Source organism: Triticum aestivum, chromosome 2B, assembly GCF_018294505.1.
Source record: "Triticum aestivum cultivar Chinese Spring chromosome 2B, IWGSC CS RefSeq v2.1, whole genome shotgun sequence".
NCBI lineage: Eukaryota > Viridiplantae > Streptophyta > Magnoliopsida > Poales > Poaceae > Triticum > Triticum aestivum.
Window position 1 is genome coordinate 552,617,617 of NC_057798.1, and position 11,664 is coordinate 552,629,280.

Here is an 11,664-nt window from a genome sequence, read left to right on the forward strand (position 1 = left end):
AGCAAAAGGATAACAAAAAACACAAGGTAATGAAACGGTCAAAGCGAAACTAGGAAGCTAAAAAGCACGAACCCTAGCTCGGAAAGGGGAAGAGCAGAAGAGCGAGACTGAAGGAGAGAAGGGGGCAAGTGACTGACAACACAGAGGAGGGGAGAGAATAAGACGAGGACATCGGCGACGGTCGGCGTTCCCCGATAACGGGTCGGGCTTCTTAACGGGCAAAGCACGCCAGACGAGCCAGGTCGCGCCCCATGCCACACGAGCCAGCCCGCACCCCAGATCGACTGACCCAAAGCACGGGTAAGTCGACGCTAGCCGGCCCAACGAAAACAGAATGCAGTCAAAACAGAAAAAATAAAACACGCATCTCAAAGCACAATCCAACGGCCCAAAATTCGACTGCCGCAAAACTAAAAAATCAACTGACTGGAAGGTAGCTATTTCGATAATTTTCACTTGTGCATCTCATGTAGTATTAATTTTGTCAATAGTCAAAGACGATCTTGAAATACGCATTAGGCCCTATATAGATGAAAGGAGGGAGTAGCGTTTTTCAGCGCGCACCCAACCCATTTTTGCGCGCGCACTGTTCTACAGATTCTGCTGGAGCTGTCCCGCGTCCAGAAAACCCGGATTTTAGCGCGCGGCCCAATTCCGCTGGGCCGCCGCAGGAATGTGGAACGTGGCCAGCGTCGTCGTGGCCGGCCCGCCGTACACCGGAAGGCCCCACCCGAGGTCCACCTCGTGCAGGTTCGACTTAGTCAGATCCGTCACAAGATACGTCCACGCCGTCGTGAACCGCGGCCGCCCGCGCAGCACCAGCGCGTCGGCCACCGACTGCGCGTAGTCGTCGGGCGCGACCCGCGCCTTGGCAGCCACGATCAGCTCCACGGCGCGGCCCAGCGGTCCCGAGCAGAGCTCGCCGGCCGTCGTCCGCGCCACGCCGAAGGTGAGCGCGTTCCCGTAGAACCCCTCGGGGAGCGGGCAGCCGCGCTTCCCGCGGGCGTTCACCACGAACATGAACCGCACCTCGTCGCCGGGCTCGTACCCGAGCGCCGCGGTCCGGCAGCGCCACGCGAACGCCGACAGGAGCAGGAACCGGGAGCACCGCGACCTCATCCGCGGCGGTAGCTGGTCCCTCAGCGAGGACAACTCCTCGGGGCCGAAGAGGAATGCCCGGTGCACGAGCTCGCCGCCCGGACGGAGCCTGTCGTTGGCCGCGTCGGCCGCGAGCTCGTACTCGGGGTGTTGGTAGTTGGGGCACGGTGGGTCGCGCGCGTCGAGCAGCTCCCTTGCCCACACCGGCCGCACGCTTGGCGCCTCCATGCCGCTCGCCAGCTCACCGACGGCCTGCAGGAACTGCGTGACGCCCGGCGCGTCCACCAGGTTATGGCACACCTGGATGCCGAACACGAAGCCTCCGCACCTCAACCTCGTCACCTTCATGCCATCATGCATGGTGCATGTCAGTCTCACGTACACGTAGTACAAATTAAGGATGCACCATCAATTCTTCAACCCTGGCCTAGTTCGTCCAGGAAAAAATAATCTTGGATGCACCCATGAGTCCATGACTTACTTGAACGTAGAGCAGTGGACGATCGACAACGACGGCGGAGTTGCTCTCCGGCAAGCACAGGAGCTGGCCGGCGCAAGGGACCGGCGGGCACAGCGTGTCGCCGAACTCGTCCAACGCGACGTCCGCGTCGGCCTCGACGAACGACACCCCCTCGCCGGTGCAGTCCACCGCGAGCTTCCTACCGGGCAGCTCGCGGAGCCGCCCGGCGATGGGGTAGTAGTGCACGAGCGCCGCGGCCAGGCCCTGACGTATGACCCTGGCCGGGTCGGCGCGCGCCCGCGATGGGTGGCCCCGGTAGAAGTAGATGACTGAGCGGTAGAACCGCAGGCTCTCCTGGTCGTCGAGGTCCGAGAGCCGCTTGAGCTCATGCGGCGTCGGCCCGGCCGGCGCGACCAGCTCCGGCTCGCCGCGGCGCGCCACGAAAGCCAGGGACGTGGCGGCCATAGTAGCTAGTAGCGGCGCTAGATTACTGGTTTTAATTAAGCCTGGTGCTGCTGCTTAGTTAGTGTTGGCCGTTGGAAAATGGCGGACGCTGGATCGTAGTCGATCGTCTAGTGTGCATCTCTATGAACGTGCAAACATCCAGATATATAGGAGTGGTGGTGGTGGGTCGAGTTTACGGCTTCACGCTGTGAAGAATTCATCGTCGTTTGGTCGCCGGTGGCGAACCAAGAAGATGAGAGTGTGATGTGAGAATTGTTCAGCGCGTGAGTCGCCGTGGGTGGTGCGGTCGCGCACTGCGGCAAACATGATTTTGGTTGGGCCGAGGATGATGCGCGCGTGAGCATGATTTACTCGTCAAACCTTTCACGTGCTTTGACAGATCCTGGATGGCTGTTAATTGTAAGACATGTGTTCATGTCATTGATGATTTGGGCTCTTAACTTTTCACAAGAGAAAGAAGTAGGTGTGCCATGTGGCACGTTTTCACGGCTGTGGTTGTTGGTTTCACGCATGAAATGCCTAAGATATTTAACGGCTGTTGAAAGTTCTGCTTGAGTGCTGATTAGACGTGACTTACCTATGCATAAATGTCATGATTAAAGCTGATTTCTGCATGATTTTGTTGACTATCTAACGTAAATATTTTTGACATGGTGAGGAACTTGAATATGTTTTTTTTTGAAACATAATTGACTTTATTCCTCAAATAATAGCGAGATCGTTTACATAAGAGTGAGAAATAAAGTCAGGGATGACAGAATCCCAAAACATAGAAGAATATTCTCTAAAAGAACATTGTGCTAACTCATGAGCCACCATATTTGCTTCACGTAGGCAGTGAGAATACTCCACAGACGCAAAGTCCAAAGATAATTGCTTGCATTCTAGTACAGTAGCAATGTCACGCCCCACATATGCATCTGGATTTTGCACTAGTTCCACCACAAAGCTATTATCCGACTCCACCAACACTTTGTTGCATCCAATTTTCCCAGCTAAGTATAGCCCATTCCTGATTGCTGTCATTTCCACTGAGTCAGCACTGCCGACTTGAGGTATATACCATGTTGCCACCGCAATAAATTTTCCTCGCCCGTCACGAGCAATAGCTCCCGTTGCACCTGACAAGGTTTCAGGCTTAAAGGCGGCATCAACATTAATTTTTACCACGTCCATAGTTGGTCGTTTCCACATGCGTTCATAGCTTCTCACTGGCTGCTTAGTTGTGTAGGCTCGAAAGAAGTTGGTGGCTAAGACTCTTATAGAAACAGCAGCCCTATCAGGGGTCTTGATCGCCTCCCCCTTGACATGTTGCCGACGCTGCCACCAAAGAAACCAAGCGGCCACTGCTATGAGCTCTGCCGTCGGTAGCCCCTCTGTAATAGAGTTATTGCGGCACAAGATTTCTACAGTGATTGAACCCGACCTATCCTGCTCAGTTGCTTCTGCGATAATGTTTCGTAGCTTCAATTCTGACCACACCTCCTTCGCCCTCTTGCAAGTGAACAAAATATGTTGAATGTCCTCAATCCCCACTGCACAGAACGGACATTGGGGAACAAGTGGTATGTGTCTATTTGCTAATATCCCAAGACAGGGTAGTGATCCATTGAGAGCCTTCCACACAAAATGTTTGATCTTCCCTGGGAGTTTAAGTTTCCATACCTCCTTCCAGATTGTATTAATTTGTGTGTTCCCTTGTGAAGGAAATATGCCCTAGAGGCAATAATAAAGTTATTATTTATTTCCTTATATCATGATAAATGTTTATTATTCATGTTATAATTGTATTAACCGAAAACATAATACATGTGTGAATACATAGACAAACATAGTGTCACTAGTATGCCTCTACTTGACTAGCTCGTTTATCAAAGATGGTTATGTTTCCTAACCATGGACAAAAGAGTTGTCATTTGATTAACGGGATCACATCATTAGGAGAATGATGTGATTGACATGACCCATTCCGTTAGCATAGCACTTGATCGTTTAGTATATTGCTATTGCTTTCTTCATGACTTATACATGTTCCTGTAACTATGAGATTATGCAACTCCCGTTTACCGGAGGAACACTTTGGGTACTACCAAACGTCACAACGTAACTGGGTGATTATAAAGGAGTACTACAGGTGTCTCCAAAGGTACATGTTGGGTTGGCGTATTTCGAGATTAGGTTTTGTCACTCTGATTGTCGGAGAGGTATCTCTGGGCCCTCTCGGTAATGCACATCACTATAAGCCTTGCAAGCAATGTAGCTAATGAGTTAGTTACGGAATGATGCATTACGTACGAGTAAAGAGACTTGCCGGTAACGAGATTGAACTAGGTATTGGATACCGACGATCGAATCTCGGGCAAGTAACATACCGATGACAAAGGGAACAAAGTATGTTTTTATGCGGTTTGACCGATAAAGATCTTCGTAGAATATGTAGGAGCCAATATGGGCATCCAGGTCCCGCTATTGGTTATTGACCGAGAATAGTTCTAGGTCATGTCTACATAGTTCTCGAACCCGTAGGGTCCGCACGCTTAAGGTTTCGATGACAGTTATATTATGAGTTTATGAGTTTTGATGTACAGAAGGAGTTCGGAGTCCCGGATGAGATCGGGACATGATGAGGAGTCTCGAAAATGGTCGAGACGTAAAGATCGATATATTGGACGACTATATTCGGAGTTCGAAAAGGTTCCGAGTGATTCGGGTATTTATCGGAGTACCGGAGAGTTACGGGAATTCGCCGGGGAGAAGTATTGGGCCTTATTAGGCCATACGGGAAAGAGAGAGGGGCTGCCTAGGGCAGGCCGCGTGCCCCCCAAGGCCTAGTCCGGAATTGGACTAGGGGGAGAGGGCCGCACCCCCCTCCTTCCTTCCCTTCTCTCTTCCCCTTCCTTCTCTCCTACTCCTACTAGGAAAGGATGGAGTCCTACTCCCGGTGGGAGTAGGACTCCCCCCTTGGGCGCGCCTCCTCCTCCTTGGCCGGCCCTCCCCTTGCTCCTTTATATACGGGGGCAGGGGGGCACCCCACAACACACAAGTAGATCTTCGTGATCGTTCCTTAGCCGTGTGCGGTGCCCCCCTCCACCATATTCCACCTCGGTCATATCGTCGCGGAGTTTAGGTGAAGCCCTGCGCCGGTAGAGCATCATCATCGTCACCACGCCGTCGTGCTGACGGAACTCATCCCCGAAGCTTTGCTGGATCGGAGCCCGGGGATCGTCATCGAGCTGAACGTGTGCTGAACTCGGAGGTGCCATACGTTCGGTATTTGGATCGGTCGGATTGTGAAGACGTACGACTACATCAACCGCGTTGTCATAACGCTTCCGCTTACGGTCTACGAGGGTACGTGGACAACACTCTCCCCTCTCGTTGCTATGCCATCACCATGATCTTGCGTGTACGTAGGAATTTTTTTTGAAATTACTACGTTCCCCAACAGTGGCATCCGAGCCTAGGTTTTATGCGTTGATGTTATATGCACGAGTAGAACACAAGTGAGTTGTGGGCGATACAAGTCATACTGCTTACCAGCATGTCATACTTAGGTTCGGCGGGATTGTGAGATGAAGCGGCCCGGACCGACATTACGCGTACGCTTACGCGAGACTGGTTTCACCGTTACGAGCACTTGTGCTTAAAGGTGGCTGGCGGGTGTCTGTCTCTCTCACTTTAGCTGAATCAAGTGTGGCTACGCCCGGTCCTTGCGAAGGTTAAAACAGCACTAACTTGACGAACTATCATTGTTGTTTTGATGAGTAGGTAAGAACGGTTCTTGCTAAGCCCATAGCAGCCACATAAAATTTGCAACAACAAAGTAGAGGACGTCTAACTTGTTTTTGCAGGGCATGTTGTGATGTGATATGGTCAAGACGTGATGCTATATTTTATTGTATGAGATGATCATGTTTTGTAACCGAAGTTATCGGCAACTGGCAGGAGCCATATGATTGTCGCTTTATTGTATGAAATGCAAATGCCCTGTAATTGCTTTACTTTATCACTAAGCGGTAGCGATAGTCGTAGAAGCAATAGATGGCGTAGCGACAACGATGCTACAATGGAGATCAAGGTGTCACGCCGGTGACGATGGTGATCACGACGGTGCTTCGAAGATAGAGATCACAAGCACAAGATGATGATGGCCATATCATATCACTTATATTGATTGCATGTGATGTTTATCCTTTATGCATCTTATCTTGCTTTGATTGACGGTAGCATTTTAAGATGATCTCTCACTAATTATCAAGAAGTGTTCTCCCTGAGTATGCACCGTTGCGAAAGTTCTTCGTGCTGAGACACCACGTGATGATCGGGTGTGATAGGCTCTACGTTCAAATACAACGGGTGCAAAACAGTTGCACACACGGAATACTCAGGTTAAACTTGACGAGCCTAGCATATACAGATATGGCCTCGGAACACGGAGACCGAAAGGTCGAACGTGAATCATATAGTAGATATAATCAACATAGTGATGTTCACCATTGAAACTACTCCATCTCACGTGATGATCGGACATGGTTTAGTTGATTTGGATCACGTAATCACTTAGATGACTAGAGAGATGTCTATCTAAGTGGGAGTTCTTAAGTAATGTGATTAATTGAACTTAAATTTATCATGAACTTAGTCCTGGTAGTATTTTGCAAATTATGTTATAGATCAATAGCTTGCGTTGTTGCTTTCATATGTTTATTTTAATATGTTCCTAGAGAAAATTGTATTGAAAGATGTTAGTAGCAATGATACGGATTGGATCCGTGATTTGAGGTTTATCCTCATTGTTGCACAGAAGAATTATGTCCCTAATGCACCGCGGTGACAGACCTATTGCAGGAGCAGATGCAGACGTTATGAACGTTTGGCTAGCTCAATATGATGACTACTTGATAGTTTTGTGCATCATGCTTTATGGCTTAGAATCGGGACTCAAAAAACGTTTTGAACATCATGGACCATATGAGATGTTCCAGGAGTTGAAGTTAATATTTCAAGCAAATACCCGAGTTGAGAGATATGAAGTCTCCAACAAGTTCTATAGCTAAAAGATGGAGGAGAATCGCTCAACTAGTGAGCATGTGCTCAGATTGTCTGGGTACTTCAATCGCTTGAATCAAGTGGGAGTTAATCTTCCAGATAAGATAGTGATTGACAGAATTCTCTAGTCACCATCACTAAGTTACTAGAACTTCGTGATGAACTATAGTATGCAAGGGATGACAAAAACGATTCCCGAGCTCTTCGTGATGTTGAAATTGACGAAGGTAGAAATCAAGAGAGAGCATCAAGTGTTGATGATTGACAAGACTGCTAGTTTCAAGAGAAGGGCAAAGGGAAAGAAAGGGAACTTCAAGTGGAAAGACAAGCAAGTTGTCACTCCCGCGAAGAAGCCCAAAGCTGGACCAAAGCCTGAAACTGAGTGATTATACTACAAAGGAAATGGTCACTAGAAGCAGGAAATGCCCTGAATATTTGGTGGATAAGAAGGATGCCAAAGTGAACAAGGGTATATTTGATATACAGGTTATTGATGTGTACCTTACTAGTGTTTATAGTAACCCCTGAGTATTTGATACTTGTTCGGTTGCTAAGATTAGTAACTCGAAACAGGAGTTACAGAATAAACAGAAACTAGTTGAGGGTGAAGTGACGATGTGTGTTGGAAGTGGTTCCAAGATTGATATGATCATCATCGTACACTCCCTATACTTTCGGGATTAGTGTTAAACCTAAATAAATGTTATTTGGCGTTTGCGTTGAGCATGAATATGATTTGATCATGTTTATTGCAATACGGTTATTCATTTAAAGTCAGAGAATAATTGTTGTTCTGTTTACATGAATAAAACCTTCAATGGTCATACACCCAATGAAAATAGTTTGTTGGATCTCGATCGTAGTGATACACATATTCATAATATTGATGCCAAAAGATGCAAAGTTAATAATGATAGTGCAACTTATTTGTGGCACTGCCGTTTCGGTCATATCGGTGTAAAGCGCATGAAGAAACTCCATAAAGTTGGATTTTCGGAATCACTTGGTTATGAATCATTTGACGCTTGCGAACCGTGCCTTTTGAGCAAGATGACTAAAACTCCATTCTCCGGAACAATGGAACGAGCTAGTGACTTATTGGAAATAATACATACCGATGTATGCGGTCCAATGAGTGTTGATGCTCGTGGTGGGTATCGTTATTTTTTTGACCTTCACAAGATGATTTGAGCAGATATGAGTATATCTACTTAATGAAGCACAAGTCTGAAACATTTGAAAGGTTCAAAGAATTTCAGAGTGAAGTAGAGAATGATTGTAACAAGAAAATAAAGTTTCTGCAATTTGATCGCGGAGACAAATATTTGAGTTACGAGTTTGGTCTTCAATTAAAATAGTGTGGAATAGTTTCACAAACTCATGCCACCTGGAACACCATAGCTTAATGGTGTGTCCGAACGTCATAACAGTACTTTATTGGATATAGTGCGATCTATGATGTCTCTTATCGATTTACCACTATCGTTTTGGGTTTGTGCATTAGAGACAGCTGCATTCACTTTAAATAGGGCACCATCAAAATCCGTTGAGACGACGCCTTATGAACTGTGGTTTGGCGAGAAACCAAAGTTGTCGTTTCTTAAAGTTTGGGGCTGCGATGCTTATGTGAAAAAGTTTTCACCTGATAAGCTCGAACCCAAATCGGAGAAGTGCGTCTTCATAGAATACCCAAAGGTAACTATTGGGTACACCTTCTATCACAGATCCGAAAGCAAGATTCGTTGCTAAAATGGATCCTTTCTAGAGAAGGAGTTTCTCTCGAAAGAAGTGAGTGGGAGGAAAGTAGAACTTGATAAGGTAATTGTACCTTCTCCCAAATTGGAAAGTAGTTCATCACAGAAATCAGTTCCAGGGATGCCTACACCTATTAGTGAGGAAGTTAATGATGATGATCATGAAGCTTCAGATCAATTTACTACCGAACCTCGTAGGTCTTCCAGAATAAGATCCGCACCAAAGTGGTACGGTAATCCCGTTCTAGAAGTCATGTTACTAGACCATGATGAACCTACGAACTATGAGGAAGTGATGATGAGCCCAGATTCCGCGAAATGGCTTAAGGCCATGAAATCTGAGATAGGATCCATGTATGAGAACAAAGTATGGACTTTGATTGACTTGCTCGATGATCAGCAAGCCATGTTAAATAAATGGATCTTCAAGAGGAAGACGGACACTGATAGTAATGTTACTATCTACAAAGCTCGACTTGTCACAAAAAGGTTTTTGACAAGTTCAAGGTGTTGACTACAATGAGATTTTCTCAACTGTAGCGATGCTTAAGTCTGTCCGAATCATGTTAGCAATTGTCACATGTTATGAAATCTGGCAAATGGATGTCAAAACTACATTCTTTAATGGATTTATTAAAGAAGAGTTGTATATGATGCAACCAGTAGGTTTTGTTAATCCTAGAGGTACTAACAAAATGTGCAAGCTCCAACGATCCATCAATGGACTGGTGCAAGCATCTCGGAGTTGGAATATACGCTTTGATGAGTTGATCAAAGCATATGGTTTTATACAGACTTTTGGAAAGGCCTGTATTTACAAGAAAGTAAGTGGGAGCTCTGTAGCATTTCTGATATTATATGTGCAAGACATATTGTAGATTGGAAATGATATAGAATTTCTGGATAGCATAAAAGGATACTTGAATAAAAGGTTTTTCAATGAAAGACCTCGGTGAAGCTGCTTACATATTGAGCATCAAGATCTATTGAGATAGATCAAGACGCTTGATAAGTTTTTTCAATAAGTACATACCTTGTCAAGATTTTGAAATAGTTCAAAATGGAACAGTCAAAGAAAGAGTTCTTGCCTGTGTTGCAAAGGTGTGAAATTGAGTAAGACTCAAGACCCGACCACGGCAGAAAATAAAAAGAGAATGAAAGTCATTCCCTATGCATCAGTCATAGGTTCTATAAAAGTATGCCATGCTATGGACCAGACCTATTGTATACTCTGCCCTGGTTTGGCAAGGGAGTACAATAGTGATCTAGGAGTAGATCACTGGACATTGGTCAAAATTATCCTTAGTAGAATAAGGATATGTTTCTCGATTATGGAGGTGATAAAAGAGTTCGTCGTAAAGAGTTACATCGAAGCAAGCTTTTACACCGATCCAGATGGCTCTAAGTCTCAATCTGGATACATATTGAAAGTGGGAGCAATTAGCTAGAGTAGCTCCGTGCAAAGCATTGTAGACATAGAATATTTGCAAAATACATACGACTCTGTAATATGACAGACCCGTTGACTAAACTTCTCTCACGAGCAAAACATGATCATACCTTAGTACTCTTTGGGTGTTAATCACATAGCGATGTGAACTAGATTATTGACTCTAGTAAACCCTTTGGGTGTTGATCACATGACGATGTGAACTATGGGTATTAATCACATACAGATGTGAATATTGGTGTTAAATCACATGATGATGTGAACTAGATTATTGACTCTAGTGCAAGTGGGAGACTGAAGGAAATATGCCCTAGAGGCAATAATAAAGTTATTATTTATTTCCTTATATCATGATAAATGTTTATTATTCATGCTAGAATTGTATTAACCGGAAACATAATACATGTGTGAATACATAGACAAACATAGTGTCACTAGTATGCCTCTACTTGACTAGCTCATTTATCAAAGATGGTTATGTTTCCTAACCATAGACAAAGAGTTGTCATTTGATTAACGGGATCACATCATTAGGAGAATGATGTGATTGACATGACCCATTCCGTTAGCTTAGCACTTGATCGTTTAGTATGTTGCTATTGCTTTCTTCATGACTTATACATGTTCCTGTAACTATGAGATTATGCAACTCCCGTTTACCGGAGGAACACTTTGGGTGCTACCAAACGTCACAACGTAACTGGGTGATTATAAAGGAGTACTACAGGTGTCTCCAAAGGTACATGTTGGGTTGGCGTATTTCGAGATTAGGTTTGTCACTCCGATTGTCGGAGAGGTATCTCTGGGCCCTCTCGGTAATGCACATCACTATAAGCCTTGCAAGCAATGTAGCTAATGAGTTAGTTACGGAATGATGCATTACGTACGAGTAAAGAGACTTGCCAGTAACGAGATTGAACTAGGTATTGGATACCGACGATCGAATCTCGGGCAAGTAACATACCGATGACAAAGGGAACAAAGTATGTTATTATGCAGTTTGACCGATAAAGATCTTCGTAGAATATGTAGGAGCCAATATGGGCATCCAGGTCCCGCTATTGGTTATTGACCGAGAATAGTTCTAGGTCATGTCTACATAGTTCTCAAACCCGTAGGGTCCGCACGCTTAAGGTTTCGATGACAGTTATATTATGAGTTTATGAGTTTTGATGTACAGAAGGAGTTCGGAGTCCCGGATGAGATCGGGGACATGATGAGGAGTCTTGAAATGGTCGAGACGTAAAGATCGATATATTGGACGACTATATTCAGAGTTCGGAAAGGTTCCGAGTGATTCGGGTATTTATCGGAGTACCGGAGAGTTACGGGAATTCGCCGGGGAGAAGTATTGGGCCTTATTGGGCCATACGGGAAAGAGAGAGGGG

The 11,664-nt window shown here is 45.6% G+C and overlaps 1 protein-coding gene across 1 annotated transcript; it reads right to left on the bottom strand.

The window, feature by feature from the left end:
- Positions 1 to 459: 459 nt before the first annotated feature.
- LOC123041617 (benzyl alcohol O-benzoyltransferase) lies at positions 460 to 2,268 on the bottom strand. Its single transcript, XM_044464205.1, has 2 exons — positions 1,580 to 2,268; positions 460 to 1,440 (listed from the first exon to the last, which is right to left on the bottom strand). The coding sequence occupies exons 1-2, from the start codon at positions 2,021 to 2,023 to the stop codon at positions 637 to 639; spliced, it is 1,248 nt and encodes a 415-aa protein (XP_044320140.1). The 5' UTR covers positions 2,024 to 2,268; the 3' UTR covers positions 460 to 636.
- Between the last annotated feature and the right edge of the window lie 9,396 nt (positions 2,269 to 11,664).

Bases quoted from the DNA above. Each gene is read 5' to 3' on its own strand.
- LOC123041617 (XM_044464205.1), bottom strand. From the start codon at position 2,023: ATGGCCGCCACGTCCCTGGCTTTCGTGGCGCGCCGCGGCGAGCCGGAG. The intron at 1,441-1,579 runs GTAAGTCATGGA...GATGGCATGAAG, and splicing joins GTCCACTGCTCTACGTTCAA to GTGACGAGGTTGAGGTGCGG.